This window comes from Ranitomeya imitator, chromosome 1, assembly GCF_032444005.1.
Source record: "Ranitomeya imitator isolate aRanImi1 chromosome 1, aRanImi1.pri, whole genome shotgun sequence".
In the NCBI taxonomy this organism is placed as follows: domain Eukaryota; kingdom Metazoa; phylum Chordata; class Amphibia; order Anura; family Dendrobatidae; genus Ranitomeya; species Ranitomeya imitator.
Genome location: NC_091282.1, coordinates 53,689,675 through 53,709,931, shown reverse-complemented (window position 1 = coordinate 53,709,931; position 20,257 = coordinate 53,689,675). Strand labels below are relative to the sequence as shown.

The 20,257-nt window shown below is 47.1% G+C and overlaps 1 protein-coding gene across 3 annotated transcripts in view; it reads right to left on the bottom strand.

Annotated features, from left to right (window-relative positions):
- CTIF (cap binding complex dependent translation initiation factor) overlaps positions 1-20,257 on the bottom strand; it is a 280,974-nt gene that overhangs the window by 154,089 nt on the left and 106,628 nt on the right. For all 3 annotated transcript variants that reach the window (XM_069746637.1, XM_069746645.1, XM_069746629.1), the window contains one exon: positions 7,058-7,514. In XM_069746637.1, the coding sequence (XP_069602738.1) occupies positions 7,058-7,514 (457 nt within the window). The remainder of the gene's footprint in view (positions 1-7,057; positions 7,515-20,257) is intronic.

Genomic DNA, 20,257 nt, shown 5'->3' with positions numbered 1-20,257 from the left:
AGAAATCCCCCACAAGTGACCCCATTTTGGAAGCTAGACCCCCCATGGAACTTATCTAGATGTGTGGTGAGAACCTTGAATGCCCAAGTGCTTCACAGAAGTTTATAATGCAGAGCCGTGAAAATAAAAAATATTTTTTTTTTCCACAAAAAAGATTTTTTAGCCACCAAATTTTTATTTTCACAAGGGTAACAAGAGAAACTGGACCCCAAAAGTTGTTGTCCAATTTGTCCTGAGTATGCTGGTACCCCATATGTGGGGGTAAACCACTGTTTGGGCGCACGGCAGAGCTCGGAAGGAAGGAGCGCCGTTTTGGAATGCAGACTTTGATAGAATGGTCTGCGGGTATTATGTTGCGTTTGCAGAGCCCCTGATGTACCTAACCAGTAGAAACCCTCCACAAGTGACCCCATTTTGGAAACTAGACCCCCCAAGGAACTTATCTAGATGTGTGGTGAGAACTTTGAATGCCCAAGTGCTTCACAGAAGTTTAGAATGCAGAGTCGTGAAAATAAAATTTTATTTTTTTTTCACAAAAAAGATTTTGTAGCCCCCAAGTTTTTATTTTCACAAGGGTAACAAGAGAAATTGGACCCCAGAAGTTGTTGTCCAATTTATCCCGAGTACGCTGATGCCCCATATGTGGGGGTAACCCACTGTTTGGGCGCACGGCAGAGCTCAGAAGGGAGGGAGCACCATTTGACTTTTTGAGCGCAAAATTGGCTGTCGTGTTTGGAGACCCCCTGATGTACCTAAACAGTGGAAACCCCCCAATTCTAGCTCCAACCCTAACCCCAACACACCCCTAACCCTAATCCCAACCTCATCCATAATCCTAATCACTAACCCTAACCATAATCACAACCCTTACCCCAAAACAACCCTAATGTCAACCCTAACCATAACCCTAATCAAAACCCTAAATCCAACACACCCCTAATCCTAATCTCAACCCTAACCTCAAACCTAACCCTAATCCCAATACACCCCTAATCACAACCCTAACCTTAACCCTAATCCCAAACCTAACCCTAATCCCAAGCGTAACCCTAATGCCAACCCTAACCCTAATACGAACCCTAATCCAAACCCTAACCCTAATCCCAGCTCTAACCCTAACTTTAGCCCCAACCCTAGCCCTAACTTTAGCCCCAACCCTAGGGCTACTTTCACACTTGCGTCGTTTGGCATTCCGTCGCAATCCGTCGTTTTGGACAAGAAACGGATCCTGCAAATGTGCCCGCAGGATGCGTTTTTTGCCCATAGACTTGTATTGCCGACGGATCGTGACGGATGGCCACACGTCGCGTCCGTCGTGCACTGGATCAGTTGTGTTTTGGCGGAGCGTCGGCACAAAAAAACGTTCAATGAAACGTTTTTTTGTACGTCGCATCCGCCATTTCTGACCGCGCATGCGTGGCCGTAACTCCGCCCCCTCCTCCCCAGGACATAGATTGGGCAGCGGATGTGTTGAAAAACTACAGCTGCTGCCCACGTTGTGCACAATTTTCACAACGTGCGTCGGTATGTCGGGCCGACGCATTGCGACGGCCCCGTACCGACGTAAGTGTGAAAGAAGCCTAACCCTAAGTTTAGCCCCAACCCTAACCCTAAATTTAGCCCCAACCCTAACCCTAAATTTAGCCCCAACCCTAACCCTAAATTTAGCCCCAACCCTAGCCCTACCCCTAACCTAACCCTACCCCTAACCTAACCCTACCCCTAACCCTACCCCTACCCTAACCCTAACCTAACCCTACCCCTAACCCTACCCCTAATTTTAGCCCCAACTGCTGTTCTCCTGCCGGCCGGCAGATGGAGACAGATGGCGGGCGCACTGGGCATGCGTCCGCCATGTTCTGCTGCCGGCGGCCAGGAGGAGCAGCAAGAGGATCCAGGGACCTAGGTGAGTATGCTAGGGTCCCCGAATCCCCCTATTTCTCTGTCCTCTGATGTGCGATCACATCAGAGGACAGAGAATTACACTTTACTTTATTATTTTTATTTTTTTTTGCGGTCGCCGGTAAACAGTTAATTACCGGCGATCGCAAAACAGGGGTCGGTAATACCGACCCCGATCGTGCTCTTTGGGGTCTCGGCTACCCCCGGCAGCCGAGACCTCAAAGATTCTCCCGGTGCCGGCTGGCGGGCGCACTGCGCATGCGCCCGCCATTTTGAAGATGGCGGCGCCCACCGGGAGACACGAGGAGCATCGGGGGAGCTAGGTGAGTAATGGGGGGCCTCCTGGGACCCCTTTTCTCTGTCCTCCGATGTGCGATCACATCGGAGGACAGAGAAATTAAAAAGAGATCGCTTTTTTTTTTTTTTTGCGATCGCCGGTAAACGGTTAATTACCGGCGATCGCAAATGCGGGGTGGGTTAAAAACCCCCCGAATCATGTTCTCTGGGGTCTCGGCTACCCTCGGCAGCCGAGACCCCGGAGAAAATCGGCCTCTGGGGGGTGCTATGGACTTTTTCCACAGCGCCGTTAATTAACGGCGCTGTGGTTTAAGTACCCTTAGCGGCCGCCGTTAAAAGGCGTATCGGCGGTCGCTAAGGGGTTAAATAAGAGCGTCTGAGCAAAGGGTCTGAATACTTATGACCATGTGATCTTTCAGTTTTTCTTTTTTTATTAAATTTGCAAAAATTTCTACATTTCTGCTTTCTTTTCAGTCAAGATGGGGTGCACAGTGGACACTAATGAGAAAAAAAATGAGCTTCTTTGAATTTTCCAAATGGCTGCAATGAAAGACTGAAAAATTTAGAGGGGTCTGAATATGAATATATATATACACATACATACACTAGATGGTGGTCCGATTCTAACGCATCAGGTATTCTAGCATGTGCATGTCATAGTAACATAGTAACATACATAGTAACATAGTTAGTAAGGCCGAAAAAAGACATTTGTCCATCCAGTTCAGCCTATATTCCATCATAATAAATCCCCAGATCTACGTCCTTCTACAGAACCTAATAATTGTATGATACAATATTGTTCTGCTCCAGGAAGACATCCAGGCCTCTCTTGAACCCCTCGACTGAGTTCGCCATCACCACCTCCTCAGGCAAGCAATTCCAGATTCTCACTGCCCTAACAGTAAAGAATCCTCTTCTATGTTGGTGGAAAAACCTTCTCTCCTCCAGACGCAAAGAATGCCCCCTTGTGCCCGTCACCTTCCTTGGTATAAACAGATCCTCAGCGAGATATTTGTATTGTCCCCTTATATACTTATACATGGTTATTAGATCGCCCCTCAGTCATCTTTTTTCTAGACTAAATAATCCTAATTTCGCTAATCTATCTGGGTATTGTAGTTCTCCCATCCCCTTTATTAATTTTGTTGCCCTCCTTTGTACTCTCTCTAGTTCCATTATATCCTTGATGAGCCATGTCCATGTAGTATATTGCCCAGTCACGTAGTATATTGGCCAGTTACGGAGTCTATTGCCCAGCCACGTAGTATATTGCCCAGCACAGAGCCACGTAGCATTGAGACGGAAAAAAAAAAAAAACCTATACTCACCTTCCGAAGGCCCGTTGGAAGTCCTGCTATACTTACCATCCGCCGCCTTTGCTGCTCCTCGCCACGCTCCCGCGACCGCTCCATTGCAAGCGGCAAGGTCTTTGACGTGCAGGACCTGCCGTGACGTCGCGGTCACATGACCGTGTAGCTGTCACGTGACCGTGACGTCACGGCAGGTCCTTTTCGCGCAGGCGCACAGGACTTGTGATGACGTCGCGGTCACATGACCGTGATGTCATGGCAGGTCCTTCTGCCACACCATCCGTGTGACTGGAACATGCCGGTTGCATAGCGAGGAGCGGGAAAGGCGGCGTAGGTGAGTATATAATCATTTTTTATTTTTTTAATTATTTTTAACATTCAATGTTTTTACTATTGGCGCTGCATAGGCTGCGTCAATAGTAAAAAACTTGGTCACACAGGGTTAATAGCAGCGGTAACGGACTGCATTACACCGCAGCATAACGCGGTCCGTTACCGCTGCCATTAACCCTGTGTGAGGGCAGACTGGAAGGGGAGTATGCGGGCGCCGGGCAGCGAGTGCGGGGAGTAAGGAGCGGCCATTTTCTTCCGGACTGTGCGCGTCGCTGATTGGTCGCGGCAGCCATGACAGGCAGCTGCTGAGACCAATCAGCGAATGAATAACCGTTACAGAAGGACGGACAGACGGAAGTGACCCTTAGACAATTATGTAGATAGATAGATGTGTATATATATATATATATATATATATATATATATTTATATATATATATATATATATATATATATCTATCTATAATATAACGCTGGGAGCGTCACTCTGTCCGAAGCCTTTATAGACTGCGCAAGTGCCAACGCAGTCTGGGCCTCACAGAGTGACGCTCCCAGGAGATCGCGGTATGCGTAAACACTGAACGCACACCGCGATCTCCACCGGAGAGTCAGGGACCGCCAGGAGGACAAGTATATTCACCTGTCTCCCGTTCCAGCGCTGCATGCGGCTCCGTCTCCCGGGTCCTCTGCTGTGACGTTCCCAGTTCAGAGGGCGCGATGACGCGCTTAATGCGCGCCGGCGCCGCCCTCTGACTGAACAGTCACAGCCAGAGGAGCCGGAAGATGGCGGCGCGCAGCGCTGGAACGGGACAGACAGGTGAGTATAGCAAGTGCTGGGGGCCTGAGCTAGCGGTGACTCCGGCACCTGACCCCCACAGCGCGCCGGTGTCCCCGCCTGCTCAGGCCCCCAGCACTCGGCGCCCAGCGACGATAGGCGAGTATGGTATTTTTTTTATTTATATATATATGGCAGCAGCATACGGGGCATATATAATGGAGCATCTTATGGGGGGCATATAATACAATGGTGGCGCAGGATGGCAGCAGCACATGACAGAACGGGCGCAGGATGGTAGCAGCACATGACAGAACGGGGGCGCAGGATGGGAGCAGCACATGACAGAATGGGGGCGCAAGATGGGAGCAGCACATGACAGAACGGGGGTGCAGGATGGGAGCAGCACATGACAGAACGGGGGCGCAAGATGGGAGCAGCACATGACAGAAAGGGGGCACAGGATGGCAGCAGCACATGACAGAACGGGGGCGCAGGATGGGAGCAGCACATGACAGAACAGGGGCGCAGGATGGGAGCAGCACATGACAGAACAGGGGCGCAGGATGGGAGCAGCACATGACAGAACGGGGGCGCAGGATGGCAGCAGCACATGACAGAACGGGGGCGCAGGATGGCAGCAGCACATGACAGAACGGGGGTGCATGATGGCAGCAGCACATGACAGAACAGGGGCGCAGGATGGGAGCAGCACATGACAGAACAGGGGCGCAGGATGGGAGCAGCACATGACAGAACGGGGCGCAGGATGGCATCAGCACATGACAGAACGGGGGCGCAGGATGGGAGCAGCACATGACAGAACAGGGGCGCAGGATGGGAGCAGCACATGACAGAACGGGGCGCAGGATGGCAGCAGCACATGACAGAACAGGGGCGCAGGATGGGAGCAGCACATGACAGAACAGGGGCGCAGGATGGGAGCAGCACATGAAAGAACAGGGGCGCAGGATGGGAGCAGCACATGACAGAAAGGGGGCGCAGGATGGCAGCAGCACATGACAGAACGGGCGCACGATGGCAGCAGCACATGACAAAACGGGCGCAGGATGGGAGCAGCACATGACAGAACGGGGGCGCAGGATGGGAGCAGCACATGACAGAACGGGCGCAGGATGGGAGCAGCACATGACAAAACGGGCGCAGGATGGGAGCAGCACATGACAGAACGGGGGCGCAGGATGGGAGCAGCACATGACAGAACGGGGGCGCAGGATGGCAGCAGCACATGACAGAACGGGGGCGCAGGATGGCAGCAGCACATGACAGAACGGGCGCAGGATGGGAGCAGCACATGACAAAACGGGCGCAGGATGGGAGCAGCATATGACAGAACGGGGGCGCAGGATGGGAGCAGCACATGACAGAACGGGGGCGCAGGATGGCAGCAGCACATGACAAAACGGGCACAGGATGGGAGCAGCACATGACAAAACGGGCGCAGGATGGGAGCAGCACATGACAGAACGGGGGCGCAGGATGGGAGCAGCACATGACAGAACGGGGGCGCAGGATGGCAGCAGCACATGACAGAACGGGCGCAGGATGGGAGCAGCACATGACAGAACGGGGGCGCAGGATGGGAGCAGCACATGACAGAACGGGGGCGCAGGATGGGAGCAGCACATGACAGAACAGGGGCACAGGATGGGAGCAGCACATGACAGAACGGGGGCGCAGGATGGGAGCAGCACATGACAGAACGGGGGCGCAGGATGGGAGCAGCACATGACAGAACAGGGGCACAGGATGGGAGCAGCACATGACAGAACGGGGGCACAGGATGGGAGCAGCAAATGACAGAATGGAGGCGCAGGATGGGTGCAGAACATGTCAGAATGGGGGCGCAGGATGGAAGCAGCACATGTCACAATGGGGGTGCAGGATGGAAGCAGCACATGACAGAATGGGGGCGCAGGATGGGTGCAACACATGACAGAATGGGGGCGCAAGATGGGTGCAACACATGGCAGGATGGGGGCGCAGGATGGGTGCAGCACATGACAGGATGGGGACGCAGGATGGAGCAGCTCATGACAGGATGGGGACGCAGGATGGAGCAGCACATACCAGGATGGAGACCATATACCAATATAGATGCTAGCCACCCAGGCGTAGAACGGGTTCAATAGCTAGTATATATATAGCCATCACAGCGACTCATCGCCCCCTCAATCACTGCATCTGTACCTTTAACGGCTTCTCCAATTTTTAACTATGGGCCTACTGGAGAAATTTGAATGCTGTGCTTTCTCCATCCCCACACACAATGACTAGTGGTTGTGCTCATGCTCGGCCATTGCTTGAGCATGAGCATTCCAGAGCTCCGATCCCCCCCATCTCTACATTCTTGGCACAACCCCATTAACCTTACATGTAAATTATTGGACGGCTAACTTGTCCGCAGTGTTCTTACCTTCTCTTTGAGCCGTCTCCGCAGGCGGTCTTTGGAAGATTGGAGCAGGTTTATTTTCGGCCTCTCCCGATCTCTGCTCTGAATACTGTCTTTACGTTTCCCTTCGGATTCGTTGCTGCCGGTCTGCTGGGATTGTCTCTCAGGCGTTTCTGTGCTGCGGTGAATTTCTAGGGGGATGTGAACTGTGCAAACTGAGGCATCCTCTATCTTCAGGCTCTCCGAGTCTTTGGCATTTCTCTGTGGATCTTTTTCACTTGGCGAGTGCCTCTGGTTGTGGTGCCATCGGCGGTTTTGGCTGTACCCATGATGACCCTGCTTGCCTGAGGAATGTGGTGTTTGGCATCCTTGGTACGGTTTCTGGTGCTCCCTGGTGTTGTGTTTGGCAGGAACCGGTTGGTGCTCGTTGTGTTGGGTTTGTTGTTGAGGCTTATTCCCCCCTTGCGATTTCTGTTGTTTCCTAGAAAGAAGGTGACAAACGGTAAGCGCCATACCAGTCCTCCTCCAATCTCATCCTGTGGGAGAATTATAAGCAAAGGAAATAAAAATACTGTCAAACAGTGGCAGATGGGGCACCATGATTGCAGGTTCCTCCTAAACAAAGTGCTTGTGGTCCAAAAGCAAGGAGACACAATTCTGCATGGGAGCTGTTGACTTGAAACACTCAGAGCTGTTTTTTTTAACTTTTCTTTTTTCAGTTTGCATACCATGGCACAACACAATTTGCTGCAAAAGAGTAAACATCCTTAAACGGGTTGTCAAGGGCTTAATGCACTGCTGACAGATACTTAGGATGGGTCGTCAAAATCAGATCGGTGGGGGTCCGTAATTCACCTCTGTCACTGATCAGCTGTTTGCAGACCCCAATGTGCAGGGTGTACGGAGCTGGAACCGCACGGCGACACTTCTATTGAGGTCACCTGCTCCACCGTTGTACAGAGTGCGCAACCGGCCATAGTAGGAGGTACAAACAAGTAATCATGGGGATGCTGGGTGTCAGACCCCACTGATCAGATACTGACGAACTATCCTAAAGCTAGATCAATATATGAGAACTAGAGATGAGCAAATCGAATGGCAGGACCTTGGCCCAGCGGCTACGCCCATATTCTATGTCTACCAGACCGCGAGACACTTGTTAACTGACTGCATTCTCGGAACGTCTTCTAATTAGTAAGCGGAGTGTGACGTCATGATGGCATCACACTGAAATGATGAGCCAACAAATTAGAAGAGGCACCTTGGGTAGCTAGGAGGTGGTCTTGCAGGGATCTGGGACGGTGGTCAAGGAACGAGGCCCAGGAAATAGATTTGCTCATAGATTTGATCCCTCATTATAGAAAGAATGTACTAAAAAATGGGGATTATAATCTGCTGGGCAGTTTCCTCTGGATTCTCCCTGCCAAAACGGGATTGACAGGTCTCTTTCTGTACACAAATATGAAGACACTTGTCTATCAAGCCAAAGTTGGCGGGGAAAAAAAAAAAATTGGAAAAAAAAGGATCAAATTCTGTCTGCCTGGGGTGAACACAAGTGGGTAGTAGAAAGAAATTCCACCCCCAGGTGCACGGATCACTCGGTCTGCGTGCAACAAATGAGAAAGGATGAAAGCGTTCAAGATCCCTTGATCCAAATGTATTTAAAATAGTCTCCTTAAATAATCCAGGAGAAATAGGAAAGACTCAAATGCAAAAGAAAATGGAAGGTGTCACTTATGATCCATAAATGCTATGAAGAAAGATCAGGAGTTCCGAAACGCGTTGCCATTTTGTATTCTTGCCTGTTTTTTTGCAGATTATTTAGTAAAAGCCGATTTTAACTACATTATCCTAACACAAGGGGGAGATTAGCAAGATTCTAGAATTACTACAACAATCTATTTCTCTGGGCAAATTTTAAGGAATTGCAGACGATTAGAAAAAAATGGCTGCTTTCTTCATAAATAATAAAATGCAGCACCTATTCTCAGACTACTGCAGCTGAGCCCTGTGCAATTTAAAGGGACAAAGCTGCACCAGGCACGACCGCTGGAAGAAAGCAGCCCTTGCTTTCCAAATCCTATATAAACCCTTTAAGAGAAATCGCATTCGGGTTGGAATAAGGGGAATCATTAATAACTGCTAATGGTGCCAGTCAACACGGGTGTTATCGGGTGGTGTCACATGATGGACGTGGGAAAACAAACATAGGGATCCTGTGGGGGTCATCTTCCAGGGAGTTGGGAGCAGACCAGGAAGAAATAGAGTTTATAGATCCTCCTGAACAAACTGATTCGGCCTGCCCCAGCCTTTCCAAATTAAAGTGTTTCACTGTGAGTTGACCATGAAATCCCTGGAGAGCCTGAAATCCTGCAGAGCCCCTGGCCTATTGACACCTCGAGGAGTGTGACTCAGTCGGGCTTTGCTATAAATACATTAGCCAAAAAGTTTTTTAAAAAAACAAACACCTTGACATGTCAGTCTTTCTCCGAAAGAGATACATTCCCTCGTACAATAACTCCAAAGGGTGTTGATAGGCAGCAACTTAATGCGGAAGAGAAGGCTACCCACAGATTTCCTGGAGCTGCCCTTGCCTTGAACTCACGACATCCTTTACTAGAAGCCTATAAAATTGATACGTGGATATGGTGGATGGCTTCATGTTGACACAGGGTTCACAATCGAACCTGAGAATCATTTCATTGCCTGTCAACAGTGCATTGGTTGAAGCAGCCATCTTTTGAAAGATCCTACAAATTTGTGTAGAGTGATTGCAATAATTATCAAATATTTAATGGGCCAAGTCGCCATGGTTCAAGACTGAGCTGAAGGCCGTTGAAAAAAAAACCCCAAACAATATATACAATATATTTATTGTAAGGCAGCGGCTTTCATGTCCGTGCAGTGACAACTTAAAAGTCTTTATTTTCCAACTTCGGAAAATAAATGTAAACTATCATCCGGTTTGCAGCTGGAACGTTGGCATCAGTCAATTGCCGTGGGCGACTGCACCACCGTACCACTCGTGGCTTCAGTAATGGCTTTGCTCTCTCTGGCTCTGACCTGTGTTCAGTCTCACACAGACCTCACATACACAGATACTCCTGCTCTGATGCTTGCAAAACCAAATACTGACACACCGAATCCTCACCTGAACGTTTAAATAGGGGATTGTTGCCATGGGCCACTTCCAAGATCGGGACTGGAGGAAGAGATCCGTCCCACTACCTTCCTACAGATCTCTCCAAAAATAAAAGCCCATGTCAGGTTTTCCTAAATCTAGCTTGACCAAGTCCACACTTTTAGTTTGCGTTGCAACCACAACTGTAGATGTAATTACAATGCTCTCCGGCAGATTCAGTATGTTTCTATGCACGTCCTGGGGGACATACTGTATATATGATTCCCAACACTGCCTCACAAATTACATATATATCAATTTAGCATCTTAGTCCAGTAAAGGGACATACAGTGCCTTGTGAAAGTATTCGTCTCCCTGGAACTTTTCAAACATATCATGCTTCAAACAAAGATACCAAATGTAAATTTTTGGTGACGAATCAACAAGTGGAACACAATTGTGAAGTTGAATGAAATTTATTGGTTATTTTAAATTTTTGTGGAAATTCAAAAACTGAAAAGTGGGCCGTGCAATATTATTCGGCCCCTTTAACTTAATACTTTGCTGCGCCACCTTTTGCTGCGATTACAGCTGCAGTCGCTTGGGGTATGTCTCTATCAGTTTTGTACATCGAGAGACTGAAATTCTTGCCCATTCTTACTTGGCAAACAGCTCGAGATCAGTGAGGTTTGATGGAGATTGTTTGTGAACAGCAGTTTTCAGATCGTTCCACAGATTCTCGATTGGATTGAGGTCTGGACTTTGACTTGGCCATTCTAACACCTGGATACGTTTATTTGTGAACCATTCCATTGTAGATTTTGCTTTAGGTTTGGGATCATTGTCTTGTTGGAAGACAAATCTCCGTGCCAGTCTCAGGTCTTTTGCAGACTCCAACAGGTTTTATTCAAGAATCGTCCTGTATTTGACTCCATCCATCTTCCCATCAATTTTAACCATCTTCCCTGTCCCTGCTGAAGAAAAGCAGGCCCAAACCATGATGCTGGCACCACCATGTTTGACAGTGGGGATGGTGTGTTCAGGGTGATGAGCTGTGTTGCCTTTACGCCAAACCTGTAGGTCTTGTCCATGTGATGCAACTGAAAAATGACTTCTTACAAAACAGAAGGTCACAATGGGAAGGGAGATAGAAGTTGTCGAATGATCCATCGGCAGACAGATATATCTCCCCAATCCCCCACACATATGAGCACTCTGCGCAGTCAAGCATTCATGTGTTTCTTGCTGGGAGAAAGCAGAAAACAAATGGATCGGGTGTAGAAATTCTAATTGCCCGCTCCTCCTCTCTGCCGACAGTGATCATGAGAGTGAATGGGTCTGGATGCAGTTGCCTTGCACAGTTGTGGTTGACTACGGTTGACCAATTTTAGTGGAAAGAGTTGACCATCACAAGGGCTCAATACGTATTCAATTTGGGTGACCTTGCTTCGACTAGGCCAATTGCTCAATGTATTGGGGCCTTTTGACTCTCAACCTGACAAGATGACGTCAATAAAGAGAAGAATTGGCCAATTTGTATGATATAGAGGTAGTCTTAGGGGGCTGTGCTGCGCCAATAAAAAACCCATAGATGGACCTTCAATGGCCAATTAATGGTTCTGCCTGGGAATTACCCAGAGCAAAAAAAAAAAAACAGAATATGGAATAAAAAGTAGACAATTGTGACATCCCTTTGAATCGTAAACCAAAAGCAGAAAGGATAAAGCCAACAACGGCAGAAGAGGAGGAGCGGGACATTTGTAATGAATGACCTCATCAGACAAATGTGGGGCAGTCACTGAAATGCAAGGACCTTATCTGCGGGATTACACTGCTATGGAGATATGTGCTAATTCTTCTCTCCTTCGAGCACCAATTCCCAATGGGCCAAAGAAAAACAAATGAGCGGTAGTAGGAATCTAGCGCCTACTGCGCCTCAGTTCCCCATGGAGTCTGCACTGCTATTCATTATGGGGTTTCTAAATATACGGAGCTGTTGAATGAGGTCGTTGGTATCTAGGGATGGAGGTGGGGGTGTTGCTTCTTCGTCAGCACAGCAGATTAGCACTTCGAAAGAAAGGGACAGGAGTGTAACAGCCCCCATGGCTCTCTAAAGCAAAGCTGCGGTGCATAGAAATTAAAGGAGCGTTCCGGGTAAGACTGATTATCCATTATGTATAGTGCAAGGTCTGAGCAGCACACATTTTATCTGCTGATACATCTCACAGCCATGACGCATATCTACAATCTGTGCATCAATGGCGAGTTGCACTGCATAACCCAATTACATAATGGATGCTCATGCTTGTAACTTAAAAGTACTGGAAACCATATGGGTTATACTGTGCAGCCATCAAATGATGATGAAAAGACAGCAATCAATTTCTACGGTTTATAGGTCATTGAGTTTTCGAACTTCCAAACTTCAGAATGGAGGAATGTATGGAAGGAACTGGAGCTCACAGTTCGTAGAAGGAGCACACAAAACCTTCATGATGTGAAGAGAGTTTGTGTGGAACAATGAGCCAAAATCACACCTGAGCAATACCTGCGACTAGTTTCTCAATAGAGAAAACTGTTTAAGTGGGCACCATCATATATTATTCTCTAGTTACTTGTCTGGGATCACTACCATGCATGTTAAAAATGCCACAAAAACCATAAAGAAACAGGTACATGCATAATAGAGTTACCTTGAAACCGTCAACAGATATAAAAGATTTTGTATGAAATATTAAACAGATTTCAGCAAGCGTGCTCAATACTTTTCCCTGTGTTATTTCTCATTATTATTACACAACTTAATTTATGGACATCTATGGTTTGATTTCTTTGTCTGTGTGGATTCGATGGGTTGTTACCGACATCTGGTGAAAATGTCATGTCAATAGCACCTTTAGAAATATATTTACGGTAATTAGAAAATTTGTGACATGTTCAATATTTATTTCACCTGTTATATGTATGTATGTACAGTCATGGCTGAAAGTGCTGGCACCAGTGAAATTGTTCAAGAAAATTATTGCAATAATACATGTTTTGTTATACACGTTTCCTTTGTGTGTAATGGAACACCACAAAAAAACAAACAAAAGCAAATTGGACATAAATGTCACATAAAACCCTCAAAATGAATTGGACAAAATTGTTGGCACCCTCAACCTAATATTTAGTTGCATACCCTTTGAAATAAATAACTGCAATCAACTGCTTCCTATAACAATCCACAAGCTTCTTACACCTCTCAGCTGGAATTTTGGACCACTCTTTTTTGCAAACTGCTCCAGGACTTTCATATATGAAGGCACCGTCTCCCAATGGCAAATTTTAAGATCTGTATACAGATATTCAATGGGACTTAGATCCGGATTCATCGCTCTTTACTTCAGAACTCTCCAGCAGTTTGTTTCCATCCATTTCTGTATGCTTCCTGAAGTATGTTTGGGGTCACTGTCCTGCTGGAAGACCCACAAACTAGGACGCAAACCCAGCTTTCTGACACTTGGCACTACATGACAACCCAAAATCCTTTGGTAATCTTCAGATTATATGATGCCTTGCACAGTCTAGGCACCCAGTACCAGAGGCAGCAAAACAACCCCAAAACATCATTGAACCTCCACCATATTTGACTGTAGGTACTGTGTTCTATTCTTTGTAGGCCTCATTCAGTTTTCAGTAAAAAAGGGAATGATGTGCTTTACAAAAAATCTTAATCTTGGACTCATCAGTCACAAAACACTTTTCCAGAAGGATTTTGGCCTACTCACAAACATTTTAGCTAGCTGCAGTCTAGCTTTATGTGTCTGTCAGCTGTGGGGTTCTCCTGTGTCTCCTTCCATATTGTTTCATTGCATTCAAATGTCAATGGACAGTTTGTGCAGACACTGATGCACCCTGAGACCCTGAGCCTGCAGGACAGCTTGCATTTCTTTGGAATTTGATTAGGGCTGCTTATCCACCACTCAGACTACCCAGTGTTGCAACCCTTTATTAATTTTCTCTGTTGTCCACGTCCAGGAAGAGTAGCTACAATGCCATGAGTTGTAAACTTGTTGATTATGTTGCGAACCATGAACAATGGAACATCAAGATCTCTGGAGATGGACTTGTAACCTTGGGACTGTTCAACAATTTTGGTTCTCAAGTCCTCAGACCGTTCTCTTCTCTGTCTGTTCTCCATGCTTAGTATGGAATACACAGACACACTAGGCAAAGACTGTTGTGAATTCTGTGGCTGAATTCACTCCTGTGGTCACAAGTGGTACTGCAGCTTCTGAGCTTCCTCCCTCAGGTGTTCTGGTGAGCTCGTTAACTGCTTCATTATTTAACTCCGCCTGATGCTGCTATCCTTGCTCCTTGTCAATGTTTCAGTGTTGGATCTGAGCTTCTCCTGATTGTTCCTGTGACCTGCTGCTCTGTATAGCTAAGTGCTTTTTGCTATTTTGTTGCTTTTTTTCTGTCCAGCTTGTCTTTTGTTTTGCTGGAAGCTCTGAGACGCAAAGGGTGTACCGCCGTGCCGTTAGTTCGGCACGGTGGTTTTTTTTTGCCCCTTTGCGTGGTTTTTGCTTTAGGGTTTTTTGTAGACTGCAAAGTTCGCTTTACTGTCCTCGCTCTGTCCTAGAATATCGGGCCCCACTTTGCTGAGTCTATTTCATCCCTACGTTTTGTCTTTTCATCTTACTCACAGTCATTATATGTGGGGGGCTGCCTTTTCCTTTGGGGAATTTCTCTGGGGGCAAGTCAGGCCTATTTTTCTATCTTCAGGCTAGCTAGTTTCTTAGGCTGTGCCGAGTTGCCTAGGTAGTTGTTAGGCGCAATCCACAGCCGCTTTTAGTTGTGTTTAGGATAGGATCAGGTTTGCAGTCTACAGAGTTTCCACGTCTCAGAGCTCGTTCCTGTATTTTTGGGTATTTGTCAGATCACTGTGTGCGCTCTGATCGCTAAAGCACACTGTGTCTCTGGATTGCCTTCATAACACCTGTCATTAGCAAACATAACAGTACAAGGAGCCTAACTAATGATTCTCAATAGAGGGAAAGAAAAAGTTCTGACATCATTTTTTTTTTTCTGCTCTGTGTTCACTTTTTTTTTTTTCCCCTAGACATTTGGGTGATTCTGGACACAGGTGTGGACATGGATATTCAGGGTCTGTGCTCTTCAATGGATAATCTTGTTATAAATGTACAAAAAATTCAAGATACTATTGATCAGAAATCTATGTTAGAACCAAGAATTCCTATTCCTGATTTGTTTTTTGGAGATAGAACTAAGTTTCTAAGTTTCAAAAATAATTGTAAGCTATTTCTGGCCTTGAAACCTCATTCTTCTGGTAATCCTATTCAACAGGTTTTGATTATTATTTCTTTTTTGCGCGGCGACCCTCAAGACTGGGCATTTTCTCTTGCGCCAGGAGACCCTGCATTGAGTAGTGTCGATGCGTTTTTCCTGGCGCTCGGATTGCTGTACGATGAGCCTAATTCAGTGGATCAGGCTGAGAAAAATTTGCTGGCTTTGTGCCAGGGTCAGGATGATATAGAAGTATATTGTCAGAAATTTAGGAAATGGTCAGTACTCACTCAGTGGAATGAATCTGCGCTGGCAGCTTTGTTCAGAAAGGGTCTCTCTGAGGCTCTTAAGGATGTCATGGTGGGATTTCCTATGCCTGCTGGTTTGAATGAGTCTTTGTCTTTGGCCTTTCAGATCGGTCGACGCTTGCGCGAGCGTAAATCTGTGCACCATTTGGCGGTATTGCCTGAGGTTAAACCTGAGCCTATGCAGTGCGATAGGACTATGACTGGAGTTGAACGGCAGGAATACAGACGTCTGAATGGTCTGTGTTTCTACTGTGGTGATTCCACTCATGCTATTTCTGATTGTCCTAAGCGCACTAAGCGGTCCGCTAGGTCTGCCGTCATTGGTACTGTACAGTCCAAATTCCTTCTGTCCATTACCTTGATATGCTCTTTGTCGTCGTTTTCTGTCATGGCGTTTGTGGATTCGGGCGCTGCCCTGAATCTGATTGATTTGGATTATGCTAAACGTTGTGGGTTTTTCTTGGAGCCTTTGCGGTGTCCTATTCCATTGAGAGGAATTGATGCTACACCTTTGGCCAAGAATAAACCTCAGTACTGGGCCCAGCTGACCATGTGCATGGCTCCTGCACATCAGGAAGTTATTCGCTTTCTGGTGTTGCATAATCTGCATGATGTGGTCGTGTTGGGGTTGCCATGGCTACAACCATAATCCAGTATTGGATTGGAATTCCATGTCGGTATCCAGCTGGGGTTGTCAGGGGGTACATGGTGATGTTCCATTTCTGTCAATTTCGTCATCCACCCCTTCTGAGGTCCCAGAGTTCTTGTCTGATTATCAGGATGTATTTGAAGAGCCCAAGTCCGATGCCCTACCTCCGCATAGGGATTGTGATTGTGCTATCAATTTGATTCCTGGTAGTAAATTCCCTAAAGGTCGATTATTTAATTTATCCGTGCCCGAACACGCCGCTATGCGCAGTTATGTGAAGGAATCCCTGGAGAAGGGACATATTCGCCCATCGTCATCACCACTGGGAGCAGGGTTCTTCTTTGTAGCCAAGAAGGATGGTTCGCTGAGACCGTGTATTGATTACCGCCTTCTTAATAAGATCACTGTTAAATTTCAGTATCCCTTGCCATTGTTATCTGACTTGTTTGCTCGGATTAAGGGGGCTAGTTGGTTCACTAAGATAGATCTTCGTGGTGCGTATAATCTGGTGAGAATCAGGCAAGGAGATGAATGGAAAACTGCATTCAATACGCCCGAGGGTCATTTTGAGTATCTAGTGATGCCGTTCGGACTTGCCAATGCTCCATCTGTGTTTCAGTCTTTTATGCATGACATCTTCCGTGAGTATCTGGATAAATTCCTGATTGTTTACTTGGATGACATTTTGATCTTCTCAGATGATTGGGAGTCTCATGTGAAGCAAGTCAGAATGGTTTTTCAGGTCCTGCGTGCTAACTCTTTGTTTGTGAAGGGATCAAAGTGTCTCTTCGGTGTGCAGAAAGTTTCATTTTTGGGGTTCATCTTTACCCCTTCTACTATCGAGATGGATCCAGTTAAGGTCCAAGCCATCCAGGATTGGATTCAGCCGACATCTCTGAAAAGTCTGCAAAAGTTCCTGGGCTTTGCTAATTTTTATCGTCGCTTCATCTGTAATTTTTCTAGCATTGCCAAACCATTGACCGATTTGACCAAGAAGGGTGCTGATTTGGTTAATTGGTCTTCTGCTGCTGTGGAAGCTTTTCAGGAGTTGAAGCGTCGTTTTTGTTCTGCCCCTGTGTTGTGTCAGCCAGATGTTTCTCTTCCGTTCCAGGTCGAGGTTGATGCTTCTGAGATTGGAGCAGGGGCGGTTTTGTAACAGAGAGGTTCTGATTGCTCAGTGATGAAACCATGTGCTTTCTTTTCCAGGAAGTTTTCGCCCGCTGAGCGTAATTATGATGTGGGCAATCGAGAGTTGCTGGCCATGAAGTGGGCATTCGAGGAGTGGCGTCATTGGCTTGAAGGAGCTAAGCATCGCGTGGTGGTATTGACTGATCATAAGAACTTGACTTATCTCGAGTCTGCCAAGCGCTTGAATCCTAGACAGGCCCGTTGGTCGTTATTTTTTGCCCGCTTCGACTTTGTGATTTCGTACCTTCCGGGCTCTAAAAATGTGAAGGCGGATGCTCTGTCTAGGAGTTTTGTGCCCGACTCTCCGGGTTTATCTGAGCCAGCGGGTATCCTCAAGGAAGGAGTCATTGTGTCTGCCATCTCCCCTGATTTGCGGCGGGTGCTGCAAAAATTTCAGGCGAATAAACCTGATCGTTGTCCAGCGGAGAAACTGTTCGTCCCTGATAGGTGGACTAATAAACTTATCTCTGAACTTCATTGTTCGGTGTTGGCTGGTCATCCTGGAATCTTTGGTACCAGAGAGTTAGTGGCTAGATCCTTCTGGTGGCCATCTCTGTCACGGGATGTACGTACTTTTGTGCAGTCCTGTGGGATTTGTGCTAGGGCTAAGCCCTGCTGTTCTCGTGCCAGTGGGTTGCTTTTGCCCTTGCCGGTCCCAAAGAGGCCTTGGACACATATTTCGATGGATTTCATTTCTGATCTTCCCGTTTCTCAAAAGATGTCAGTCATTTGGGTGGTCTGTGATCGCTTTTCTAAAATGGTCCATCTGGTGCCCTTGGCAAAATTGCCTTCCTCCTCTGATTTGGTACCTTTGTTCTTTCAGCATGTGGTTCGGTTGCATGGCATTCCTGAGAATATTGTTTCTGACAGAGGTTCCCAGTTTGTTTCAAGGTTTTGGCGAGCCTTTTGTGGTAGGATGGGCATTGACCTATCCTTTTTCTCGGCTTTCCATCCTCAGACTAATGGCCAGACCGAACGAACCAATCAGACCTTGGAAACATATCTGAGATGTTTTGTTTCTGCAGACCAGGATGATTGGGTGTCCTTTTTGCCGTTGGCTGAGTTCGCCCTTAATAATCGGGCCAGCTCGGCTACCTTGGTTTCTCCATTTTTTTGCAATTCTGGGTTCCATCCTCGTTTCTCTTCAGGACAGGTTGAGTCTTCGGACTGTCCTGGTGTGGATTCTGTGGTGGATAGGTTGCAGCAGATCTGGACTCAGGTAGTGGACAATTTGACCTTGTCCCAGGAGAAAGCTCAACGTTTCGCTAATCGCAGACGCCGTGTGGGTCCCCGACTTCGTGTTGGGGATCTGGTTTGGTTATCTTCTCGTCATATTCCTATGAAGGTTTCCTCTCCTAAATTTAAACCTCGTTTTATTGGTCCGTATAGGATTTCTGAGGTTCTCAATCCTGTGTCTTTTCGTTTGTCCCTCCCAGACTCCTTTTCCATACATAATGTATTCCATAGGTCGTTGTTGCGGAGATACGTAGCACCTATGGTTCCATCTGTTGAGCCTCCTGCCCCGCTTTTGGTGGAGGGGGAATTGGAGTATATTGTGGAGAAGATTTTGGATTCTCGTGTTTCTAGACGGAAACTCCAGTATCTGGTTAAATGGAAGGGTTATGCTCAGGAAGATAATTCCTGGGTTTTTGCCTCTGATGTTCATGCTTCCGATCTTGTTCGTGCCTTTCATGCGGCTCATCCTGGTCGGCCTGGGGGCTCTGGTGAGGGTTCGGTGACCCCTCCTCAAGGGGGGGGTACTGTTGTGAATTCTGTGGCTGAATTCACTCCTGTGGTCACAAGTGGTACTGCAGCTTCTGAGCTTCCTCCCTCAGGTGTTCTGGTGAGCTCGTTAACTGCTTCATTATTTAACTCCGCCTGATGCTGCTATCCTTGCTCCTTGTCAATGTTTCAGTGTTGGATCTGAGCTTCTCCTGATTGTTCCTGTGACCTGCTGCTCTGTATAGCTAAGTGCTTTTTGCTATTTTGTTGCTTTTTTTCTGTCCAGCTTGTCTTTTGTTTTGCTGGAAGCTCTGAGACGCAAAGGGTGTACCACCGTGCCGTTAGTTCGGCACGGTGGTTTTTTTTTTGCCCCTTTGCGTGGTTTTTGCTTTAGGGTTTTTTGTAGACTGCAAAGTTCGCTTTACTGTCCTCGCTCTGTCCTAGAATATCGGGCCCCACTTTGCTGAATCTATTTCATCCCTACGTTTTGTCTTTTCATCTCACTCACAGTCATTATATGTGGGGGGCTGCCTTTTCCTTTGGGGAATTTCTCTGGGGGCAAGTCAGGCCTATTTTTCTATCTTCAGGCTAGCTAGTTTCTTAGGCTGTGCCGAGTTGCCTAGGTAGTTGTTAGGCGCAATCCACAGCCGCTTTTAGTTGTGTTTAGGATAGGATCAGGTTTGCAGTCTACAGAGTTTCCACGTCTCAGAGCTCGTTCCTGTATTTTTGGGTATTTGTCAGATCACTGTGTGAGCTCTGATCGCTAAGCACACTGTGTCTCTGGATTGCCTTCATAACACCTGTCATTAGCAAACATAACAAAAGACTGAGTCAACTTCTCCCCTTTTCATCTGCTTTCACGTGTGATTTTCATATTGCCTATACCTGTTACTTGCCACAGGTGAATTTGAAAGTGAATCGCACGCTTGAAGTAAAGTTGCTTACCC